Genomic DNA, 21,842 nt, shown 5'->3' with positions numbered 1-21,842 from the left:
GTAGGAGCAAGCACCACTTTCTTGGAAGTTGGTTCCAGCTCCTAGCTGCCCGGACTGTGAAGTAGCGCCTCCTAATGTCTAGCCTGAACTTACTCTCAGTCAACTTACGGCCGTTGTTCCTTGTAACTCCTGGTAGTGCTCAAGGGAACAGGAACTCTCCCATTGCCTGCTGGTCCCCCTTGGCAAGTTTGTAGGCAGCCACCATATCCCCTTTCAGCCTTCTCTTGTGGAGGCTGAACAAGTTCAGGTCTTGTAGCCTCTCCTCGTAGGGCCTGCCCTGCTGCCCCCTGATCATGCGAGTGGCCTCCTCTGGACCCTCTCCATGCTGTCCACATCCCTCCTGAAGTGTGGAGCCCAGAACTGGACGCAGTACTCCAGCTGCGGCCTGACCAGTGCCGCATAGAGGGGGAGGATCACCTCCTTGGACCTGCTTGAGAGGCATCTGTGGATGGATGACAAGGTGCGGTTGGTCTTCCTGACTGCATCCCCACACTGCCGGCCCATGTTCATCTTGGCATCAATGATGACTCCAAGATCCTTTTCTGCCTCTGCACTGACAAGAAGGGAGTTCCCCAGCCTGTAGGTATGGTGCTGGTTCTTCCTCCCCAGGTGCAGCACCTTGCACTTGTCCGTATTGAAACTCATCCTATTCCACCTGCCCACCCCTGTAACCTGTCCAGATCTAGTTGTAGCCTGTCCCTCTCTTTTAATGTGCTCACTTCTCCCCACATCTTAGTGTTCTCTGCAGACAAAGTGCTTTTCACCCCCTTGTCCCAGTCGCCTATGAAGATATTGAACAGTGTGGGCCCAAGGACTGAGCCCTGGGGGACCACACTGCTTACATGTCTCCAGGTCGAAAATGACCCATCCACCACCACTCTCTGGGTGAAGCTCTCCAGCCAACTTGTGACCCATCTGACTGTGTAGGCATTGACACCACAGTCACCTAATTTTTTAATGAGGATTTCATAGATTTCATAGACATCAGGGCTGGAAGGGACCTCGAGAGATCATCGAGTCCAGCCCCCTGCCCAAAGGGCAGGAAGTCAGCTGGGGTCATAGGATCCCAGCAAGATAAGCATCCAATTTACTCTTGAAGGTGCTCAATGTAGGTGCTTGAACCACCTCTGCTGGCAGACTGTTCCAGACCTTGGGGGCTCGGACAGTAAAGAAATTCTTCCTTATGTCCAGCCTGAAACGGTCTTGCAGGAGTTTGTGACCGTTCGACCTAGTCATCCCTTGGGGCGTTCTGGTGAACAAACGTTCCCCCAGATCCTGGTGGTCACCCCTGATAAACTTATAGGTGGCCATCAGATCACCCCTGAGCCTGCGCTTTTCCAGGCTAAAGAGTCCCATGGCTCTCAGCCTGTCATCGTAAGATCTGTTTTCCTGACCTCTGATCATGCGCGTGGCTCTCCTCTGGACTCTCTCAAGCTTCTCCACATCCTTTTCCAATTGTGGAGCCCAAAACTGGACGCACTACTCCAGCTGCGGCCTCACCAAGGCCGAGTACAAGGGGAGAATGACGTCCTGGGATTTGCTCGAGAAGCATCTATGGATGCAAGCCAGCGTTTTGGTCACTTTATTAGCCGCAGCATCGCATTGCAGGCTCATGTTCACCTTGTGGTCAATGATGACCCCCAAGTCTCTTTCTTCTGTAGTGCTATCCAACGTAGCACTGCCGAGCCTATAAGGATGCTGCAGGTTTTTCCTCCCAAGGTGGAGAACCTTGCATTTATCGGTGTTAAACACCATCAGGTTCTCATCTGCCCATTTGCTGAGCTTGTCCAGGTCAGCCTGGATCACCCGCCTATCTTCTGGCGTGGATGCTTTGCCCCAAAGTTTGGTGTCATCGGCGAACTTGGCCAGTCCACTCCTGACTCCAATGTCCACATCATTAATGAAGATGTTGAACAGGATGGGTCCCAGGACAGAGCCTTGAGGGACCCCACTGGTCACAGGTTACCACGATGAGTGACTGCCATCAATTACAACCCTCTGGGTCCGACCACGGAGCCGGTTTCCCAGCCAGCGGATCGTGGTGGAGCCAAGGCCACAACTGGCTAGTTTGGCCAAGAGGTGATCGTGGGATACCAGATCAAAAGCTTTTCTGAAGTCAAGATATATGACATCAATCTCTTCTCCCTCGTCCAGGTGATAGGTCACCTGGTCATAGAAGGAAATGAGATTGGTCAAACAAGACCTACCTGCAACAAACCCGTGCTGGCTATCCCTTAGGATGTTAGCCTGGGCCAGTCCATCAAGGATGGCCTCCTTAATAAACTTTTCTAAGATCTTCCCCAGGATAGAAGTCAGGCTAATGGGCCTGTAGTTAGCCGGATCCACTCTCCTCCCTTTCTTGAAGATCGGCACCACATTGGTCTTCTTCCAGTCTTCGGGCACTACACCAGAGCACCAGGAGTTTTCAAAGATCCGTGCCAGGGGCCGGGCTATGACGCTCGCCAGCTCCTTGAGTACCCTGGGGTGCAGGTTGTCAGGGCCAGCTGACTTGAAGGTATCCAGCTTCTCAAGGTGTTACTTCACGAGGTCAGCATTTATGGGATGGGCTGAGAGACAGTGTCAAAGGCCTTCCTAAAGTCCAGGAAGACTATGTCCACTGTGACACCTGTGTCCAAGGATTTTGTGACCTGGTCATAGAAGGCCACCAGGTTGGTCTGACAGGACCTGCCCCTAATGAACCCGTGTTGGTTGCCCCTAAGCATAATCTCCCCTGCTGGTCTCTTGCAGATGTGCTCCTGGAAAATTTTCTCAAAGAGCTTCCCCAGGATTGAGGTAAGACTAACGGTCCTATAGTTTCCTAGGTCCTCCTTCCTCCCTTTTTTTGAAAATGGGAACCACATTAGCCCTTTTCCAGTCCTCTGGCACCACACCACAGCACCACGAGTGCTCGTAAAGCTGTGCCAGGGGTCCCGCAATGACCTTTGCTAATTCCCTCAGCACTCTGGGGTGGAGATAGTCTGGCCCAGCTGATTTGAACACATCTAGTCCCTCTAGAAGTTCCCTGACTAGGTCCTCACTGACCCTGGGCCTGGCTGCACCTCCTCTGGGACCATTGGGGATCCCGCTAGGGGGATGACCTGGTCCCTGCTCAGAAAAATGGAAGAAAAGAATATGTTAAAGAGATTAGCTTTGTCACCTGGTGCTACCACCAGATAACCAAACATCTCCTGCAGAGGCCCCACATTACTTGGTACCTTCTTTTTACCCCTATGTATTTAAAAAAGGACTTGTTATCCTTGGTCCGGGTCGCTAGTCCCAGTTCCATCTCTGCCTTGGCCTTCCTAACAGCCCCCGTACAATCTCGAGCAATGGAGGTATAATCCTCCTTGGTGATGGCCCCTCCCTTCCACTGGGTGTACGCCTCCTTTGGGGTTTGAGATGTTCCTGGATGCTTTTGGTGAGCCATGGGGGCTTTTGCGTGCTCTTGCCCCCTTTGATCCGTGTGGGGATTGTCACCCTTTGGGCTTGGAAGATTGTCTCGTTAAGGAACGACCACCCTTCTTGGACTCCCAACTCCTCTCCCCTCCTGGACCTCAGTGCCTCCCTGTTTCATTTAATGGATCTTTTTAAAATCAGTTCTTCTTGTGCCTCTGCTACCTGACCAGTCTAATAGCTCATGAGAGGACTCTAGTAATGGATGGCTACTGTCAGGAGAGGGCAGCATTCTGCTTTTGCTGAGAATAGTGTAGGGACTATGTTAAGCAGGTTTTGCTTGGTAGTATCTTTTACTGGATCTGCGGCATAGTTGAGAGACATGTCAGGCAAGCTTGCAGGCACAAAACGTCCTAAATCACCAGTGGAAGAACAGTGTTCAAAGAACAACTACTCCAGCTCTGACCACAGAGTCCTTGTCATTAAGGGAAACCCACACAATCCCTTCAGAACATGGGCCTGGCAATGAAATCCATAACTCTACCAGATAGTGAAAGCCATGGGTTCAACACAGAAAATGACTCATTTTGATTTTCTCCCTCTTCACTTCTGTGTTCTCTGAAGGTAGTGACTGCTCTCATCCCTTTTAAACTGTTTCTTTTTCCTACTTGGGTTGATCTCTTTCAGTTGCTTTTTCTTTGTTTGTAGCTATGACTTCTTTGTTCCTCAGGTTTATTGCCTCCTTCCTTTTTAAAAGGGCCATTTTCATTTCTATAAGGGGTTAAACAAAAATAATTGCTCTACCTGGTCTTTAGCTTCACCGACACCTGGGCTTGCAAGTGGGAGAAGCATGCCCCACTGGTCAACATCCTGAGGGGCTGCGGCTATGACGTGACAGTCAACACACTCTTCGTGGGAATGCTTGGGGCCTGGGACCCCAGCAATGAGGGCATCCTGCGTGCCTGCCACGTCTCCTGCCACTATGCCCAGCTGATGCGCTGCCTCATGGTGTCCAACACGATCCGTGGGTGGGGCAGTGGGAGTGAAACTATATGGACCAAGAAACTTTCTTCAACCTACTTCCTCCACCATTGCGGACCATTGTATGGGTTTGCGTGCATCTGTTAGGGCTGTGCAAAATGGCACTGTTCCATTTTGCCTTGAGTTTCAACAGTTCGACAGAACAGCGTTGTGTTTTGAACTTCATTTAGATTTGAAACAGCTGTTCTGTTCTGTTCCGCCAAAACAGAAAGGCTGTTTTGACGTTTCACTGGGGACAGGGAGACTTGCCATCCCCCGTGCTAGATCGCATCGGAGGCGGGAAGTCAGCCCAGCTGAGCTGACTTCCCATCCCCGGCGCTGCCATCAGGGGCCTGATCGCAGTGCCCCGCTGCCTGATCACAGCGCTGGGGAGGGGAACAGTTCCCTTCCCCTGCGCTGTTATCGGCTTCCCGCAGCCCAGCAGTGGAAGACAGGGAGAGCCCGGGCTGCGCTCCCGGCTCGTGCTGGAAGTGCAACCCTGGTTGTCCCGTCTCTCACCACCTCGCTGGTGGCTTCTTCAAAACTCAGAATGTTTCAAAACTTTTGAAATGTTTTGACTAGCCTCCTTTTGTTTCGAGGCTGTTTCGAAGCCCTTCATTTCGATTCGATTTCACTGTTTCAAGCTCAAAATGAGTTGAAACAGTGTCGAAACGAAACAGCTGGCGAAATTTTGCACAGCCCTGGTATCTATCTTCTTTCTCTCTCGGCATCGCGAACCTGCTCCCTCCCCTTCCCCCACCCTCCGTCCCAGCTTAGTTGGCTAACATTGTATTTTCTGTAACCTAGTTGCATTCTCCTCCTCACCCCCATCCCTCTTATGTTAGTCCCTCACTCAGGCGCTCTGTATTTCCTTACTGGCTTTGTCATCTTTTCGGATTCGTAACTCTTAGCATCTACTAATAAAATTCAATGTTTTTTTTCCCCAAATGTAAAGGGGGCATTTTGTTTCTGAAAGCTTGTCTAACCGCTCTCCCAGCAATACAGTTGATCTAATAAAACACAGTTTGATATCACTAAATAAATCATGGTTCCCTGAGAGCGGTTCAAACTGAGGTTAAAAAAACACAGTATGAAACAATTTCCTGCTGAGATGAACAGCCAAAATCCTTCTGAGAGAGCCTGAAACCACAATTCCAGCTCAGGTGAAGCTGTGAAAAGAAACTGGTCACACCTTCCTTGTGTATTCTGTCAGGTTTATCTCTTCTCTGCAGCCCAACAGGAATGTCTTTGCAGTTTGACAGTATTTAAGCATGAGAGATTTGCAAAGGCCAAGAAAAACAGAGCCCAGAGAAAGAGTTAGGAGTGGTTTTCACTTCAGCCTGATTCGGTCAGTCGGGCATCACTGCTGTACTCTGCCATGATTCCTTGGGGTCAGTCTTCAGACCCAGCATTTCTCCTTCCCTTGGCCCACAACTCTACCTTGCCACAAGGCTGGAAGAAACTGCTTTACTTGTGCATGTGAGTCCAGCAAGATATGCTTGAGATCAAGAACTGAAAGCATTTAGGGGAAGAGTTAGATCAGCCTCCTGCTAAATTTTGCTCTCAGTGGGCACATCTACATATGCAATAAATTTGAAGCAATAAACTCTAGTACTTACTGTGATAGGATTTATTGCTCCTGGGCATCATGTTTGCACATGCACCTGGGACCTCAGCACGTTGATCTGAGTTGGAGCAGCACCGGCTGCAGGGCTGGGTGCTGTGAAGGGGCTGGCTGGGGCATAAGAGTCTTCCAGTGCAGGGCTGGCTGGCAGGCAACCCCCACACTGAAGCAGCCTCTAGCCCCAGCCAGCTGGGTCAGAGTCTACACATACACTGCTGTGGAATAAAAAAAAATTCGCAGCAGGACAGTACTTGTATTTAAAAGTACTATTCTGCTGCAGAGTTTATTAGTTTAGTCCAGCCTAATAGCCCTGTACGTGTAAATGCCGAGACATTTACTGCAGAGATAAATAGACTACTCCACAGTAAACTTCTTGTGTAGATGTGCCCGCTAGCACCACTGTCAATCAAAAATACCTTCAGTTAACCCCATGGAGCTATATGCCAGATTAATACAAGTGTATTAAAGAAGCCCCATGACACCAGGCAGAGAGAGTCTCAGAGTTCAGGATTCCTGTAGCCTGAAATTAAGGATCCAATTCAGCAGTCATCCCATTAACTTCAGTGAGTAAGGTTAAGCACAGGCTTGAGTGCTGACTGGGGATGGGTGTGAGCATGTGTGAAAGTGCTTTTCTGAGCTGCAGTTTATGGCTGACAGGTTTTGGAAGAAAGCCCAGTTCCTGGCTTTGCCCTGTGAACCCCCTCCCCATCCACCCCAGCGGGTCTGCCAGCTTTGGCAACTGCATTTTCCTCTGTAGGATGTCAAGGCCAAACCCTGCCAAAGTCCCCCAAACAGGTTGAGCGCAGTCAGGTTTAACTGGGCACTTGTATTTGGGACAGTCAGCCGCTTCAGACTTTCCTTGCTTTCTCTTGTCCAATTTCCACTAGCAGCTCACTGGGGTTTGGTGCCTTTTGGCTATAGATAGATGTTGATTCATAGATGTGAGGGGCTGGAAGGGACCTCTTTGGCTGGAAGGGACAAACTGTGTGGGCTGGAGAGACCCCCATGGTCCAACCAAGCCCCTGGGAGACCTGCCATGCTGTTGTATTTGCCTGGGGAGGGACTTTGGTAACAGGGCCACTGAGAGGGAATTTGCCCCCTCTGTGTAAACAACCTAAGATTTACAGCAGATCATTTCCAGTAAGAGCAGAGCTGCTTAATAACCAACCAGCTCTCTCCTCCCCAGGCCCCACTGCCCACAGCTGGCTGGGCTACTGCCGGCCCTTTAGACGGAGAAGTCCATGTCCTAGAGAGAGACCATGGCACTCCTTGGGCCTGTTTTCTTCCTTACCCTCCTCCTTGCTTCATCTTCTCATGGGCAGAGACAGAGGAGGCCCCCAGCCCCTGAGGGTCCCATTGAGACGGTCAAGATACAAGAGAACTTTAACCTCCACCAGGTGAGGGGTCAGGGAAATACGGGCTTCCCATTGCCCCAGCACAGGAGTCACAGGGCGTCCAACCTGCTCACTTGCCACACATACCCCTGGGTTTGGCCTTCCTCTGGTTCAAGAGTGGCTTGTGTGATAGCTACTGCCTCTGCTGAGGCAGCAGGGATGATCAACCAGCCTGGGCTGCTACAGTGATGGGGGCCTGTGATGCACATTCACCAATGGGTGCTGGCCCAGGTCTCCTGGGAGCTGAAGGTTGCTGCTTGGTGGCCTGCAGGGTCCCACCTACAAGGAAACAGGAGTGAATGTGCCGTGTGAGGGACTATCACGGGGGGCCCTTGGGGTCCCAAACCAGGCTCATTGCTGGACTGGGAGAGGAGCTTGTTCTGCTGCTGACTTCAGTGTGCTGTTCCCCAGAGCAGCCCAGCCAGGCTCTTCGTCTCCAGATCTCCAGTCTACTGGGGCATTTGCTCAGAAGTCAGCAGACTGGTATCTGGATGCAGGGAAGTGGCAAAGCAGAGAGCCTGCCTCTGCCCTGTGTTTGCCAGATGTCCAGAAAGCTACAGCTGGAAGATGCTACAGTACAGCGACATACACCAAACCCCACCCAGTGCACAAAGAAGAGGCTTTGGGCTGGAGAGCTGCAGCAAAAGCAGATCCTCCTGGGGTACTCTGGCCTTTGGTCACTGTGCCACTTTTAGGTGGGGTGATGGCCAAGTAATCCAGGTGGCCATTGAAACTTTGGCCATGTTACATGTCCTCAACATCCGTGGTTCTGTGAGTGCAGCCCCTTATAGCCCAGCTCTGCAGGGCATGAGGAGTTGGGGGGACCTGGTGCAGTTGTCTTGGTTCTGCAGTTGTTCAGGCCCTGAGCAAAGGGCAGGAGACAAGGTGCATTGTCCTTGTCAGTCGGTTTGTTTGGTGTTTGCTGTTCCTCTCTCCAAGCCTCAGGGTGTCATAGCTTGATCCTACATGCCTCCCACCTGATTGGGGAGCCCTGGGTGAGCTTCCCTGGCCTCAGGCAGGCAGGGCAGATGGTGGGTCTTAGGGCCTCTCAGAGATGTTGGAGTCCATGAATCATACAGAAATGCCACGGGCCTACATCCAGCCCTAGAGATTTCTCGGCTCCGGTCGGAACTGCCTGACAGACCCCTGGCTCTGTGTGCATCTCACAGGGTCTGCCCACCTGGGCCTCACAGCTGGGCATGGGCCAGGGTTTTATTATTGACTTCTTGCTTGCGGGAGATGCCTACAGCTCCTCACCTGTGACCTTGCCCCACTCCCCACTGCCCCTGCCAGACTGCAGTGCAGTGCTTGTCATGGCACAGTGCCACCTCCTGTCTTATCTGCCTGGCACCTGCCCTCCAAGCCACTTAGCAAACTTCCCCAACAAAGGGATCTCAGTGAGCAACACCAGCCTGGCAAGTTTCCATGCCATGGCCAGAGGGAGCAAGGCCAAGTGTGGAAAGCTGGATTGGAAAAATATTGTTCTTTAGCTTTACATAAGAGCTGACACTCCAATGTACAGAGTTTAGCTGCTGAAGCTCCTGACCTAGAAGGACCCAGAGCGGGATGTGGAGGCCTCAGCTAAGAATTGCCATAGCGATTCTGTGTAGAGGTTTCTGTGGGGTTGCTGCCCCTTAACACATGCTCCTGGAAGGGCCTTTACACTGCAACCATCCTGAGGGAAAAATCCTTTCACAAGCAAATAGGCAAGGCAGAGAGCTCCAAAGGTATCAAGAAAGTGGGTGGCTGTGACGGGGTCTTCATGAACAACACACGCTGCCACAGGGAATCTGGGGAGTTATGGCAAGGGTGCAGGGCATGCTCTCCATGGGGGAACTATGTGGTGACTGGGCTGTTTTGGCCAGCAGAGAGCAGGGCCCACTCTCTCATTTCCCAGTGCCACTTGCATGGCGGGCATGTTTCATTCTCTGCCCACAGTGCCCACTTCTCAGAGGGAGCTGAGCATATGCCACAGACCTTATTCACAATGTTATCTATTTGTACGGATTCACTTGCATTTGCAATACCTCCTATTAATTCACAGGATAGTGTCACCTCAGGCTGAATTCACCAGGGAAAACTAGGTGTCTACATGCCTCACTGAGCACCCATCCCAACACTCAGGCTTCACAAGCATGTACAGAACCCCAGCCTGACCCTGCCTACATCAGTGACTAGATGCATTAGAGGACACTTGGGTCTGGAATATGACCTAGACAGAATGTAGGTCCATAAGTCCAGCATTGTGATCCAAAACACTCTGCTCAGCATGTGTCCAATGCTAGAAGTACCTTCCTCTATGAGCTGGAAGTTCCCCAAGAGCCCGCAGAGCTGCTTTGCATGCCCAGAACAGCCCCTGACTAAGCTGCCAAGCACTCAAGCCAGAAAACAGCCGTATAACATGCTGTGTTTCCATGTGGAAGTCTTAGTGCAGCATTAACATGGGAGCTTGCAAAGTGGCCAAAGTACATGTAGGTTGCAATGTACTTTTGCCCAGCTGCAAGCAATGCCTGTTTGGATGCTCTATGTCACTCAAGTCCTGCCTTCAATGTCAGTGGGAGCAGGATCTGGGCTTTGCCTTCATACCATACAGCAGCTCACATGTTAAATCCTTGCTCTTCTCAAAGTGGTCTGTAACAGAGAGCCAGAAGGCTCCTGTTACCTGAGGGGGAAAGAGAAGCAGGCTAAGCTAACTGCAAGGGAAATGATCAGCCAGGAGGAAAGACAGAGGCTAAGAGTGCCTATTGCAGAGCTGGTTATTTTGCAATAGTTCAGCAGGGCACAGGGGCCCTGCTGCAGGAGCTAGCCCATCAGCAGTAGGCTACACTGGAAACCAGACAGCAAGCCTAATTATAAAACACCTTTGGGTAGCTGGGGACCTCACCTGATCAGAAAAGGGTGGGTCTAGGAGGTATATAAATCCAGGGTCTGAGCCAGGGCAGTGAGCCCTGGAGGCTGCAGGGGGGAAAAGCTCTGCAGTGAGATGTCTGCTGCAGGGTGACCGGCTGAGATCCTGTTATGCCTGGGAACAAATGAGGAACTGGGGCAGGAGTGTGCAATTATTTGGAGGGGAGGGCTACTTACTGAGTTTTGGCAAGCTGTCAAGGGCTGCATGAGTAGCCTTGCCCCTTGACAGGAGCTCCACCCGCTACTCACCATCTTGGGACCAGAAGTCCTGGACTCTAACCCCTGACCTTTGCCACCAGAAGTCCCTCCCTTTGCCCCCCAGAAGTACTCCTTTCAGCAAGGGGTTTAGCTGTCTTGGAACCAGAAAAATACCAAATTACATTCTAAAAAGTGAACATCTAAAACATTTATTAACTTGATTTCAAATAATATTTTTGTCCTGGTTTACATGTGTTTCTGTAGTGTACATAGAGATGATTGTATATAATAGCTTAAAATGAAGTCTTACTCTTGTATATTGTAGGGGAGGTGGGTATAGGTTTGTGGGGGCTGTGGGTGTGGAGGGTGTGGGTGTCTGTGGGGGGTGATAGGTATGGGGGTGTGAGGTGAGGGAGCGTGTGGATGTGTGGGGTGTAGGTATGGGGTTTGTGGGGGAGGGTGTCGAGTATGAGGAGGTATGGGGGTAGGGGGTCTATGGTCTGTGTGTATGGCAGTGTAAGGTGGGGTGTAGGTGCATATGTATGATGGGGTGTGCATGTGGGACTCACTCTACAAACACACACACACACACACACACACACACCCAGGGTACCCACATGGCCCTGTGCTCCCCAGTTTGGCAATGCAGTTGGGAGACATCTGGTGCTGGAGCAGTGTAGAGCCAGGAAGAAAGGGAAATGGTGGGGTGTGGGCAGGGCTGGGCTGCTGTATCCTGCTGCCGACTCCCCCTGGGTCCTACTGCCCCTGGCTTCTGTCATCTTTGACAGGCAGCCAGGAGCAGAAAAATACTTTCTACATTTTTTTAGGGGCCCTGCAGGCCAGATAGAATGGCCTTGCAGGCTGGATGCAGCCCACCCATGGACTGGGGGCTGGCAGGGCACTAGGACCCAAATGAATAAGAGTTGGTATACAGCCAGTGAGCTGACAGTTTCATTATAGCCAGAGGGGTTATGGTTTCATTTGGGTTTTAATCAGTGGTCTGGGTTGGGGACTGATAGGGGATGTAGGAGGCCCCAGAGTGCCAGGAAGGCACATGAGGCTGAAGCTTCCTGGAACAGGGTGCAAGCTGCAGTATAGCCTGAGGGCAAGACTCAGGGTTGGGAGCCCAGCAGTAGAGAGAGGTCAAGAGGCAGAGTTGGGGCCAAGGGAGAGATTCCAAGGACTAACTAAGAACGTCAAGATGTGTCGTTTGAGACTGACTGGTACAGGCAGGGTGAAGTGCAGCTGAGCCCCTGCCACTCCGGCCAGGCTCATCCTGTCCTGAGTGGCACATGGCTCTGCAGCCACCACTCCTCCCCGGTGCTGACTGGGCCGGAGCTGCGGCCCAGCTGCTGCTTCGCCTCCCCAGTGCCAGCCCAGCCCGACCTTGCACGGCCCGAGTGGCACAGCACAGCACAACACAGCACGGGGAAAGCCTGCCCAGCAGCCACTTTCCTGGGCTTACCTGCAAGGCAGGGCCCTTCCAGTCCTGGGCAGCAAAGCAGGTGGTGGCCCAGACACTGTCTCCCATCACTGGTGCCACAGGTTCTGGCCCAGCCCCTCTGCCCCTCTCAGGCTGCAAACATGGCCTGAGCCAGGGGCAAGGTGAGGCTAGCTGGGGCAGGCTGAGGTCAGGGTTGGTTGCCTCACAACCAGAGCCCAAGGAAACAGCCTGAGGTGTTGCAGCCAGCAGCTGGTGCCCCTGGAGGCTTTTAGAGAGGCAGCCGCCATTACGTGGGTTTTGAAGGGGCTCCGAGGGCCGGAGGGAAGTGTTTGGAGGGCCTCACAAGTGGGGAGGACAATTCATAGGGTGTGTATTGTGCCAAGCCTCCTTTTGTTACAGCTTGCAGGGAAGTGGTTCCTGGTTGGTGTGGCATCCAAGTGTGATTACCTGAGAGAGTTCAATCACCAGCTGGAAGCAACATCCATTGTAGCATCCATCCCAGATGGCAAGACCCTGGCCATCAGCACCTTCAGAAGACTGTGAGCTCCTCCAGGGCATGTTGGGTTGAAAAGGGTGGTGGTGCCCCAGGGCTGTACTGCAAGGCTGAGGTGGCCTCTTGCTGAAAATCCAGGCAACAGCCCTGAGCCCAGCCCACAGTCTTTCCTTGGAGTCATGTCAGGAGGCCACTCCTATTTGACCCAGCTGTAAAGAGATACTGGGCAACAAGGCTGGGAAATTAAAGGCAGCTCGGTGTGGTGATGTGTCACTACTGGATATGCTCCATGGCTTAGCTCAGTGGGCCCCTGGTTTGGGATTGAGCTGCTCCCCTAACTAGCATGAACAAGTCCCATAGCCCCAACCACCAGTGCAGGGATCTGGAGGGCTTGACTCCTCCTTATTAGAGCTAACAACCCACTGAGGCTGACCTGTGTGCTTGAGGCACCCTGCACTGGATAGGGCTCCAAGGTAGTCAGGTGTTTGGAAGCAACGGGGTTATGTGCCTACTTTTGAGGATCTGAGTCATAGCAAGGCACACTCACAAGTGCTGGCTTGCAGAAAGGACCTCCCCTGGACCTTGCTCACCTCCCAGCTCCCATGGTACCTCCTCATAGTTGTAGATATGTGTTGCATGTGCTCACACCTGCCTTACTCAAGTTAGCCTAAGGCTGGGGCCTTGTGAGTGCCATGGCCAAAGAACTGCCTTTGAAAACCAAGCTCTTACCGCCAGTGCTTCTGAGTCCCCTGGGGTCATAGACTTCAGCAGTCCACTCCAGTTGCAAATGGGGAAGGGAAGGAGGAGCAAACTGGAAGGGACAGCAGCTGGGCCTGATTCTGGACAACAGATGAGCATGTCTTTGACTTCAAGCATGAAGACTGGACTCCAGCGGGACTCAGCTGAGTGTGTTTAATCATTGTGCTGGCTCAAGGGGCAGGACAGCAGAAGCCCCTGACTAATAACCTGCATGGGGGGGGGCGCAGGACATTGCTACTGAGCTAGTGGTGAAGGAAGTGTATTGCAAGGGGTTGGGGAGAGAGAGCTGTCACTCAATAGCTCATAACAGTCAATAGGTTGGCCATTGAATGGAGTATGTTACATCTGAGACCATTGCTTGCCTATTCTAGCTGGCACATCCACTGTTTTCTTCCCTCATGTCCACAGGGATGGGATATGCTGGAATGTTAAACAGCAGTACAACCCCACCAAGACCACAGGACGCTTCCTCTTGAAGGGTGAGTGAGGGGAACAGTGGAGTTCATGTAAATCCAGACCACCTTCTAGATACAGCCTTCCTGTATCTAGACTTTTGGACTCCACTGAAAGCCCTCCCAGATTTTAAACAACCCCATTGCATGTTGGGGCGGTACATTTTGTGGGTGCTTTTGTCCAGCCCTCTAGCATGGATGTGCTTTGTAACCTGGCTACTTGGTTCCCAGTGTATTAATCAAAGCTCCTGGAAACCTGATTCACAAGAGCCCTGCCAGCAAAGGAAGCCAAGAGGCCTGGCATCCCCTTCATACATGGTAGAACTGCCAGTGCAAGCCCTCAGGAGCTCCCACTCTCAGGATGTCTTTAGAAGTGGCAGGTTTTGCTTCTGACAGGAACTGAGCTAAGTCTGAGGATTTGTCCACAGGTGGTAACTGGTCAGGAGAGCTTCCATGTGGACACTGGAGGCAGGTTAAACTAACCAGAGAAAACACGCTTCTTCCAGAACCTGTCCACACAGGGAGCCATTCCAGAATAGCTCGGGTGCATTTCCACTCTACGTTATTCTGCAGTAACCACTCCAGGTAGACAAGCTCTTACAGCAGTTTGCAGCTGTCCTTCTCTGTGTTAGTCTGTCCTCATGTCTTCTACAGAGCCCACTGCAGCCTGGTTTCTGGTACCCTTTTGTGGCCAACTCTTGTCCTTTTGTTCTGAATCTAGTGCCATTTACGTTCTTTTCTTTAAAGCCCCAGCTCTGGGAGTCATGTGAATAAATCAGAATCTCATTTTATTTTTAAAAAGGATCTTTCTAGCTGCTAAGGTCACAGAATGAATTTGAAAAAAATCATATATTTTTAAGATAATCTCCGTATTTCTTGAAGGGGTCCTGATGTAATTTTTTGGAAGGCTTGAAGGTAGGAAAACTGCAGGGGATGGCAGCAGTGTCCAGAGAGCTGGTGCTTTCTGCTCTCTGTCAGTACAGCACCTGGTGCAGATGGATCCTGATCTATGACCTGGGTATCTACTTGCTACTGCAGTGCAAACCGATGAAGCGGTGCTGGCGTAATGCATGTGCTGGCTGGCCTTTGAAGTCTGCCTGTTTTTAGTATGGCAGACAATAAGGAATCTGGGGAGCAGAAGCGGGCTTGGAATCTCGGCATTGCTGAGTTTTGTCCTTTTATTCACAGTTGTCTTTGCTACTTGAGCTCCCAGGGGAGGGGACCCCTTTGGCAGTGAGGGGACAGCTTGAACAGAGAGAACCTATGCCATTTTATCTGTGGTAGTTGTGGAGCCCTGTCTCCTCAGTGTCTCACACTTGAGTATCTTGAGCCTGAGCCCTAGCCTATTCCCCTAAACACTGGACTACCCTTTCTCTCCTCACATCCTTCCTCATCTAGTCAGTGCTCCTGTAGTTATCACAGCACCCAGCACAACAGGGCCCTGATTACGACCCTTAGTACTACCATGAGACCAATCAATGCCAATGACTTACTGTGGCCCTGGTTCCCAGGCCGTGGCTATGGCGGCAACGTGGACGTGGTGGTGGGGGAGACGGACTACAACAGCTACGCAATCCTGTACTACCAGAAGCGCCGGAAGATCTCAATCAAGCTCTATGGTGGGTGTGTGGGCTCATGACCCTGGGGGCTGGTCCCCATAGGCAGATGCTTTCAGAATGGGGGTAGACATTTGCACCTATAGAAAAGTTCCTTGCACGATGCCCCCAAGGTTTATTTTTAGGGTGACTTCTCCGGGGGTTTGATCTGGCTGCCCAGAACTCCAGCTTGTAACCTAGGACTCTGGGGTCTGAGCACAGAGCTATGTGAGCTACCCAGACATAGCTTCCTCTGCCTGCCACAGATGGGTCTGAGACCATGCCTGGTGAGTTCAAAGAGAGCAGGGCTCTTCTTGAGTCTGTTTGGTGGTAAGGAGTGAAGAAAGCAGACTTTTGGGTTTGAGAGCAGGTAGTGGATCACATGGAAGTCTTAGTGCAATGTGCCTAGACATTAGGCTTGTGTAAGCTGCCACTGAAGGTGGTGAGGTTCTCCATGTCCAGGGGCTGGAGGAAGGATGATACCAAAGTACTTAATGCTCAGGTACCAGCTGGGCTGGAGCTGGCTTTCAGGATTTTCCAAAATGCTCCATCCTGAACTTGGATGAAGTCAACATTCAAATAGCTTTCAAGAACTGAGAAGCCCCTCAGCAATTTAATTTGGGGTCAATCAAAACATTTAACTTCAATCATTCTGGAACATTTATCACATCCCTCTTAAACCTTTTCTTTTTTACTGCCATTAGCTTGGATTTTGACACAAAGTCCTTTTGAAATGGAGATGTGGAATATTTTTGTTTAGAAATGGTAAAGTTGAAACAGGTTTTTAAAGACTTTTTCTCAAATTTTCAATTGAAAACACCTCTTCTGCCTTGCTGCAGAAAGTAGGCTTGAAGTTGCCACAAAGTCAGTTTAGATTGGATATCAGGAAGAAACTCTTCGCTCTTAGAACAGCAAGGCAGCAGAATAGACTGCTGAGAGAGGCTGTGGGCTCTCATCACTGGAGGTGTCCAAGAAGAGTTTGGACAGCCACTAGTCAGGGATAATCTAGAGGTAGCTATGCCTATGTTGTTCTATGGGTATTTCCCATGTTTTTTGTTGGCATGGGGCCCAGTGGAAACTTTTTCCTGCCCTCCAACCTCTACATGTGTTGGGTCTAGGGGAGGAAAAAATAAAACCTTTTCTCAGAGGCATTGGCTGTTGCTTGCACCCAAGGCTGGGGTGTGCCAGTGCTCCTGCTGGAACTTAAACCTAGAGGTTCCTGGCTAGAGGATCTTGCCCCTCCACTCTGGGTCAGACCAATCACCATGTTTAGGGTCAGGAAGGAATTTTACCCAGATTGGAATAGACTGTGAGGGATTTTGCTGTCCTCTGTAGCAGGTGGTGTATCCCTCTTCCTGGGATCTGTCCAGCATATATTAACAATCTTTGCAGCAGCAGAACGTTGGCCACTGAGGTCCCCCTGGTTTACCCGTGATGTTATATCTTGGGTTTTGTCAGGGCTGACTAGTTAGTTTGGCTAAGAGGTTAGGCATTGGGTTTGCATAGAATAGTTTGGATAGGGATAGACATGTTGCAGGTGAGAGACTGGACTAGAAGAGATGACCGCTGGAGGGCCCTTCCAGCCCGACTTCTCTATGAGTCTATGAAAGGGCTGTTGGAACTGACCCTTTTCCACAAAACACTTAATTGCTAAGAAATTAGCATTTGAGTGCCCCTCCAAAATCATTTCTTATTAGCAACAAGGAAAAGCTTCCTTCACAATTGCCTGACCAGCTCTGCAAAATACTAGTAAGTTGTGCTTGAGGCTGGATGAGACTGGCTTCTCTGTTTCTCATATCCCAAAGGAAGAAATATTCGGGTCAGCGATGCTGTTATCAGTAAATTTGAGCAGCACGTCACAGACATGAACATGAATGAGGACTTAACCTACTACTTCCCTACATATGGTGAGTCACAGGCTGGCCTTCCACACCCCATGGGTCTACTCTTGTGGGTGGACTTGAGAGGCAAGAGGAACCCCCTTTGTGCTCCATTTCTCTCTGAGTCCCTCTGGTGCTGGTTGGCATGAAAACTTCTCCTAAAGGGATGCACAGCTCAGACTCTGTGACAGCTCTGGGAGCCGAGAGGTGAGGGTTGGCAGCTGCAGGGGAGTGGGAGCTTTGTCATCAGTGGTGGGGCCAAGGTTGCAGATGTCTTCTCAAAGAGAGGCAGGAAGGTCTTGGCAGGGCAATTGGGGGGGCATTAAGGGTCCATTTTTAGAAGGAGCTGGCAAAGTATTGCCCCCATGATTGCATATCCTTATGCTACCTCATACTCACAACATGTTTAGGGGCTGGCCAGCACCCCCTGACAAGTCTGAGGAAGCCTCACCATCCCCAGCACAAAGGATTCTGGTGCAAAAGTGCTTGTGCCATGGGCTCCCATTAGGACACCGAATGGGAGAGGGCCTGGCAATTGTGCTATGTTCCATGGATCTCCCCATATAAAAGGGCTGTGCCCCTCAGCAGGTGTAAAAGGTCATAGCTGGGGTCTTTCCTGGAAGTGGAGTGATGCCAGCTGAAGAGGAATCCCATGGTGGCTACCTGCCTCCTAGCCATAGAGCTCCCGGGACACTAACGCCCCATGGCTTATTTGTTACAGGGTTCTGTGACTCTGCAGATGAGTTCCATATTCTTGATGGTAAGTTGCAAACTCTGGGCCCATTGCTCTGAAACCAGCAATGACCTAATTGCCTCAGGGCTGCCTATGGGTAGGAACAGGGTCTGTTGTACCAGCACCCATGATTGACCAGTCCAAGGGTATCTCCAGTACCCGCTAGCCTGTGTGCTGCTAGCAGCACAGCTGTGGGTGCCCAGAACTCAGCATGAGTCGGCTGCCTAGGTATTTCCCTGGAGATATGGGTGGATTTTGCAGTCTGTGCTGAAACTCAGACTGCCATAGCTACCCTGTTCTCAGTGCCCAAGCAGGCTAGAATAAAACCTGCTGGGCTGTCTCCATGAGCTAGGGTAGACCAGCCCTGACCGCCCCTTGTGACTGGGGTTGACCATTTAACTCCTGCCTCATGAGGGGAGAAACAGCCCTGTGGCACAGGGGGAAGAAGAAGAAGAGTGAAAAGCTGCACTTGGGATCCTGAATGCTCCTGTACTGAGCCAGGGAGGAAACCCTTTCCCCCAGGACAATGGCTGCCATCAGTTGGAGGCTGCTCAGCCCAGCCAGCTGCCACATGTACTACAGATGTGTCAAACTAGGCTCTGTAAGCCTGGGTGTAAGGAGGCCAGTGATGGGGTCAGACAGGGAGGTGAGTCCTTGGGCTGGGGATGATTAGATAGGTAATGCAGTCTAAGCTGGGGTCAGGTGGGGAGGGATTTCCCTGGGGCTGGGTAGCAGGGTCTGTGCTGAGGTGGGGCTGGGAACAGACTCCAGCTCTTTGGGACAGGGGTAATTGCACCTGTCTTGGGAGCAGCTGGTAGAGGCTCTTAAGGGCTTAGTGTAATGGGGTCTGAGATGGGGTCATGCAGGCAGGGGACTTGCTGGGGCTGGTGTGATGGGGTCTGGGAAGTGGAGCCCTCCCCTCAGACTTGTTCTCTGCCTTCCAGAAATGAAGAACTAGGAGGAGGTGGAAGCACCAGAGAGACCCCAAGGAGCCTGCACACAGGGCCTGCAACAATGCTGAGTGACACAGGCTGGACCACAGCACCGTGGGCACAGGAGCTATCAGCAGCAGTCACCCAATGAGTTTGGAGGCCTAGGGGTGAGGGCTGGGGATGCCTGCAGCAGTCCAGGCTGTGCACTGCTCCTGTGAAGTCTCTCGGGTTCTGCCACCCATAGAGGGGGTGGCTGCTTTGTGCTTGGCTCTATGCAGGCTGCCGTGGAGGAGACACATGATCTGTGCTCCCCGCCAATAAATGCTGTGCAGACAGGGAGGGCTCCTTGGCTACACATTTGTGGGAAGTTGGCACAAGTGCCATGGATGAGCTATGCCAGGAGGTCTCCCATGTCTGCACCCATAGTAGCCACACACTGTGATCTGGCCCTTCAGAGTTCCTGGCTGTGCCAGCGAAGGCAGTGCCCATCCCTACAGTAGTGCAGAGCTGTTCCGTGGCTTACAACCTGAAGGACAGGAGGAGCCATAAAGGGGCAGGGCTGTAAGTGAAAGAGGTCTTCCACTGACCCAGTTTGCTCTGAGGGGAGAGAAGGGAGGTACCTCTCCTGCCCCACTGGTTTTGGGATCTCACTCTGGACTTGCCCAGCACTATTCCCTTGTCCCCTCATCAGTCCCAGAACAGGCCTGGCTTGATCAGGCAGCAACTGCTCACGCTTTTCCAAGGTACCTTGAACAGCTCAGCTGGCATCTGGGGACACATCTTTTCAACTTAGGCAGGGTTCAGTGCCTTTTAATCTGAGTCCTTCCCTTGCCACTCACATCCCACTGGGTCTATGAGCTCCACAGACCACAGTAATTCTGCACCAGCATCAACTGGCCCACTACCAGCACATCCACTGACTGCAAAGACACTAGCCACCTAATTATCCTCTGTCACGTGCTCCCCTCTCTGACATGGTGCCAGTCAGACAGTGCTGCCAATGGGGGTACCAGTCGGGCCAAGGCAGCAGGCAGGCTAAATTGCCCCAGCTGACCATGGTTACTTGAATGGGCCTGACTGCAAGAGGCCTAACTACCCACAGCTGGCCCCAGGTGGCTTCATGGGCATGGCTGCCTGCTTATAAACAGCAGCCCTTTATCTTTTCAGACTCAAGGCACCTCTTGGGAAATATTTTCACCTGTTTCTGGTCTATATAACAAAGATAGAGCAATTCTTCTGTTGCAAAGAATTCAGAAAGCCTCAGCAAGTCAGGTTGGTTTTGCTGCTATGGATTCCTTGTTTGAAATGTTTCTCCTGTGATTCATGTAGGTGTTTGCACTCCTGACAGTGCTAATATTCTATAACACCCTGTGGCACCCTCAAAAGGATCCCATGCACCTTGGTGGAGAATCACTGGCTTAGGAGGACACTCATCAGAGCAGATGCTTTATTGCGTAGCCTTGGGCTTCTGATTTCCAGTTCCTGCCTGCTCTTGGCTCTCTGTATCCTGCTTGTTGGTTTCTTTGGCTTCATCCTTGTTCCTGGCTTCTGCCTGTTGCGTGCTGGCTGCTTTCTATTAATTCCTTGCTCCAGCTTGCCTGGCCAGCTCCAGACACCAGTCCTCCAACAGCTGGTTCCTAGTTTATGGTTTCAGATCATTGACTGCCCATGTCCTGCCTGCTCTGGAGCCTCTGGCTAATAACTGTGCTTGGGATCCCTGCTTCCTGTTCCTGACCTGCTTTGCCCCCTGGCTTGTATGTCTATCCAGGGTTACTGCTTATTTCCCAGTTTTCTGACCTGCCTACTCGTGCTCCCCTGACCCTAGTTGGGGCTTTTTTTCCCCTGACCTTGTCTGTCCCTGATCTCCTGGGTTGCAATCTCTAGGTTCAATCTGTGACTGTCTATGTCCTGGTTATACCCCTGACAGTACCACTCTGCCCTCTGGAGAACATCCACCATCATCTGCCACGGTGCCCCAGTCAGTCTGCTGTACTGACTATCCTAGGCCTCCTCTACCCATCCTTAAATCTGAACTCACCTTGCCCCAACACCAATCCCACCTGGACTCCCACAGGCTGCAGACACTTCCCTTCCTGCGCAGCCATTATATTCTCCTTTAAATCCCTAACTTCTGGCATCCAAATGAATCATTGGTACTTGCTAGTGTGATCCTAAGGTCTAGACTTCAAATGACTTCCAGGAGGTATCCCACAATGCACTGTGAAATAAACCCCAGCATGCAGAGCCCAGCAGCAGAATAATGCATTGTGGGCTATCTGCCCATAAGGCCGTGCACTTATTTAAGAAACAAAATCCTGGCTGCCCAGATTCAAAGGGAAGAAGGTTAAGGCAGTGGAGTAGGTGCATTTATGTGGGATCACTGGGCTCCTATACACAATTAATTGAGTCTGCTGGAGCATGGAAATTACTGTACTCCAGCAACCTCCTGCACCCCGTGTATCAGAATCCCTGCACTGAAAAATGGTGGCAGGGTGCTTTAAACTAAAGCTCATTCAATGAGTGCAATGCACCCCACCACAGATGCACGTAATGCTCTGGGCACTCAATGACCATGGCCTTTGGAGCTGTGCTAATTAAAGCATCCCCTCCCCCCCCATGCCTCCCAGAGCATATGTATAAATGCCCAGTGATTCTACAGAAGTGTTAATGCCAGATCTATCCAGTGAGAATATCCCTGTGATGACCACCCCATTACTGGACCTGCTCCTGCAGGATCCTAGGAGGAAGCACTGAGGAGAACAGAAACCTTTAGGGTCTTTCACCAGGTCATAGGATCCTGACAGCACCATCTAATGAGCAGCGACAGTGGATAGCAATAGCAAACATACACACACCAGCATATAATTCATCCTGGCAGCACCAGCAGCTGTGTGAGAAGGAGTTCAATGTGGATACAGGCAGGGGCCTAGACCCTACCAAAGTCATAGGTCCTCTGGGGGAACGCAGTTAAAAGATGCCCAAGTCCTTTCTGCTCAGGAAACGCGAGGTGTATGTGAC

General features: G+C 51.4%; 1 protein-coding gene across 1 annotated transcript; it reads left to right on the top strand.

The window, feature by feature from the left end:
- Positions 1–7,184: 7,184 nt before the first annotated feature.
- C8G (complement C8 gamma chain) lies at positions 7,185–19,159 on the top strand. The gene is made up of 7 exons (XM_090021930.1): positions 7,185–7,434; positions 12,380–12,519; positions 13,641–13,711; positions 15,196–15,303; positions 17,085–17,186; positions 17,881–17,919; positions 18,837–19,159. Exons 1-7 carry the CDS (start codon positions 7,297–7,299, stop codon positions 18,848–18,850), a joined length of 612 nt encoding a protein of 203 aa, XP_089878056.1. The 5' UTR covers positions 7,185–7,296; the 3' UTR covers positions 18,851–19,159.
- Positions 19,160–21,842: the final 2,683 nt, after the last annotated feature.

This window comes from Crocodylus siamensis, chromosome 11 (assembly GCF_052110815.1).
Source record: "Crocodylus siamensis isolate JL-2025a chromosome 11, ASM5211081v1, whole genome shotgun sequence".
Classification (NCBI taxonomy): Eukaryota; Metazoa; Chordata; order Crocodylia; family Crocodylidae; genus Crocodylus; species Crocodylus siamensis.
The sequence above is the reverse complement of the archived record's forward strand: the minus strand, read 5'-3'. Positions and strand labels throughout refer to the sequence as shown.

Coding starts and splice junctions, on each gene's coding strand:
- C8G (XM_090021930.1), top strand. CDS start 7,297: ATGGCACTCCTTGGGCCTGTTTTCTTCCTTACCCTCCTCCTTGCTTCA. Junction 13,712..15,195: donor AGGACGCTTCCTCTTGAAGG/GTGAGTGAGGGG, acceptor CCTGGTTCCCAG/GCCGTGGCTATGGCGGCAAC. Junction 17,187..17,880: donor CTACTACTTCCCTACATATG/GTGAGTCACAGG, acceptor TATTTGTTACAG/GGTTCTGTGACTCTGCAGAT.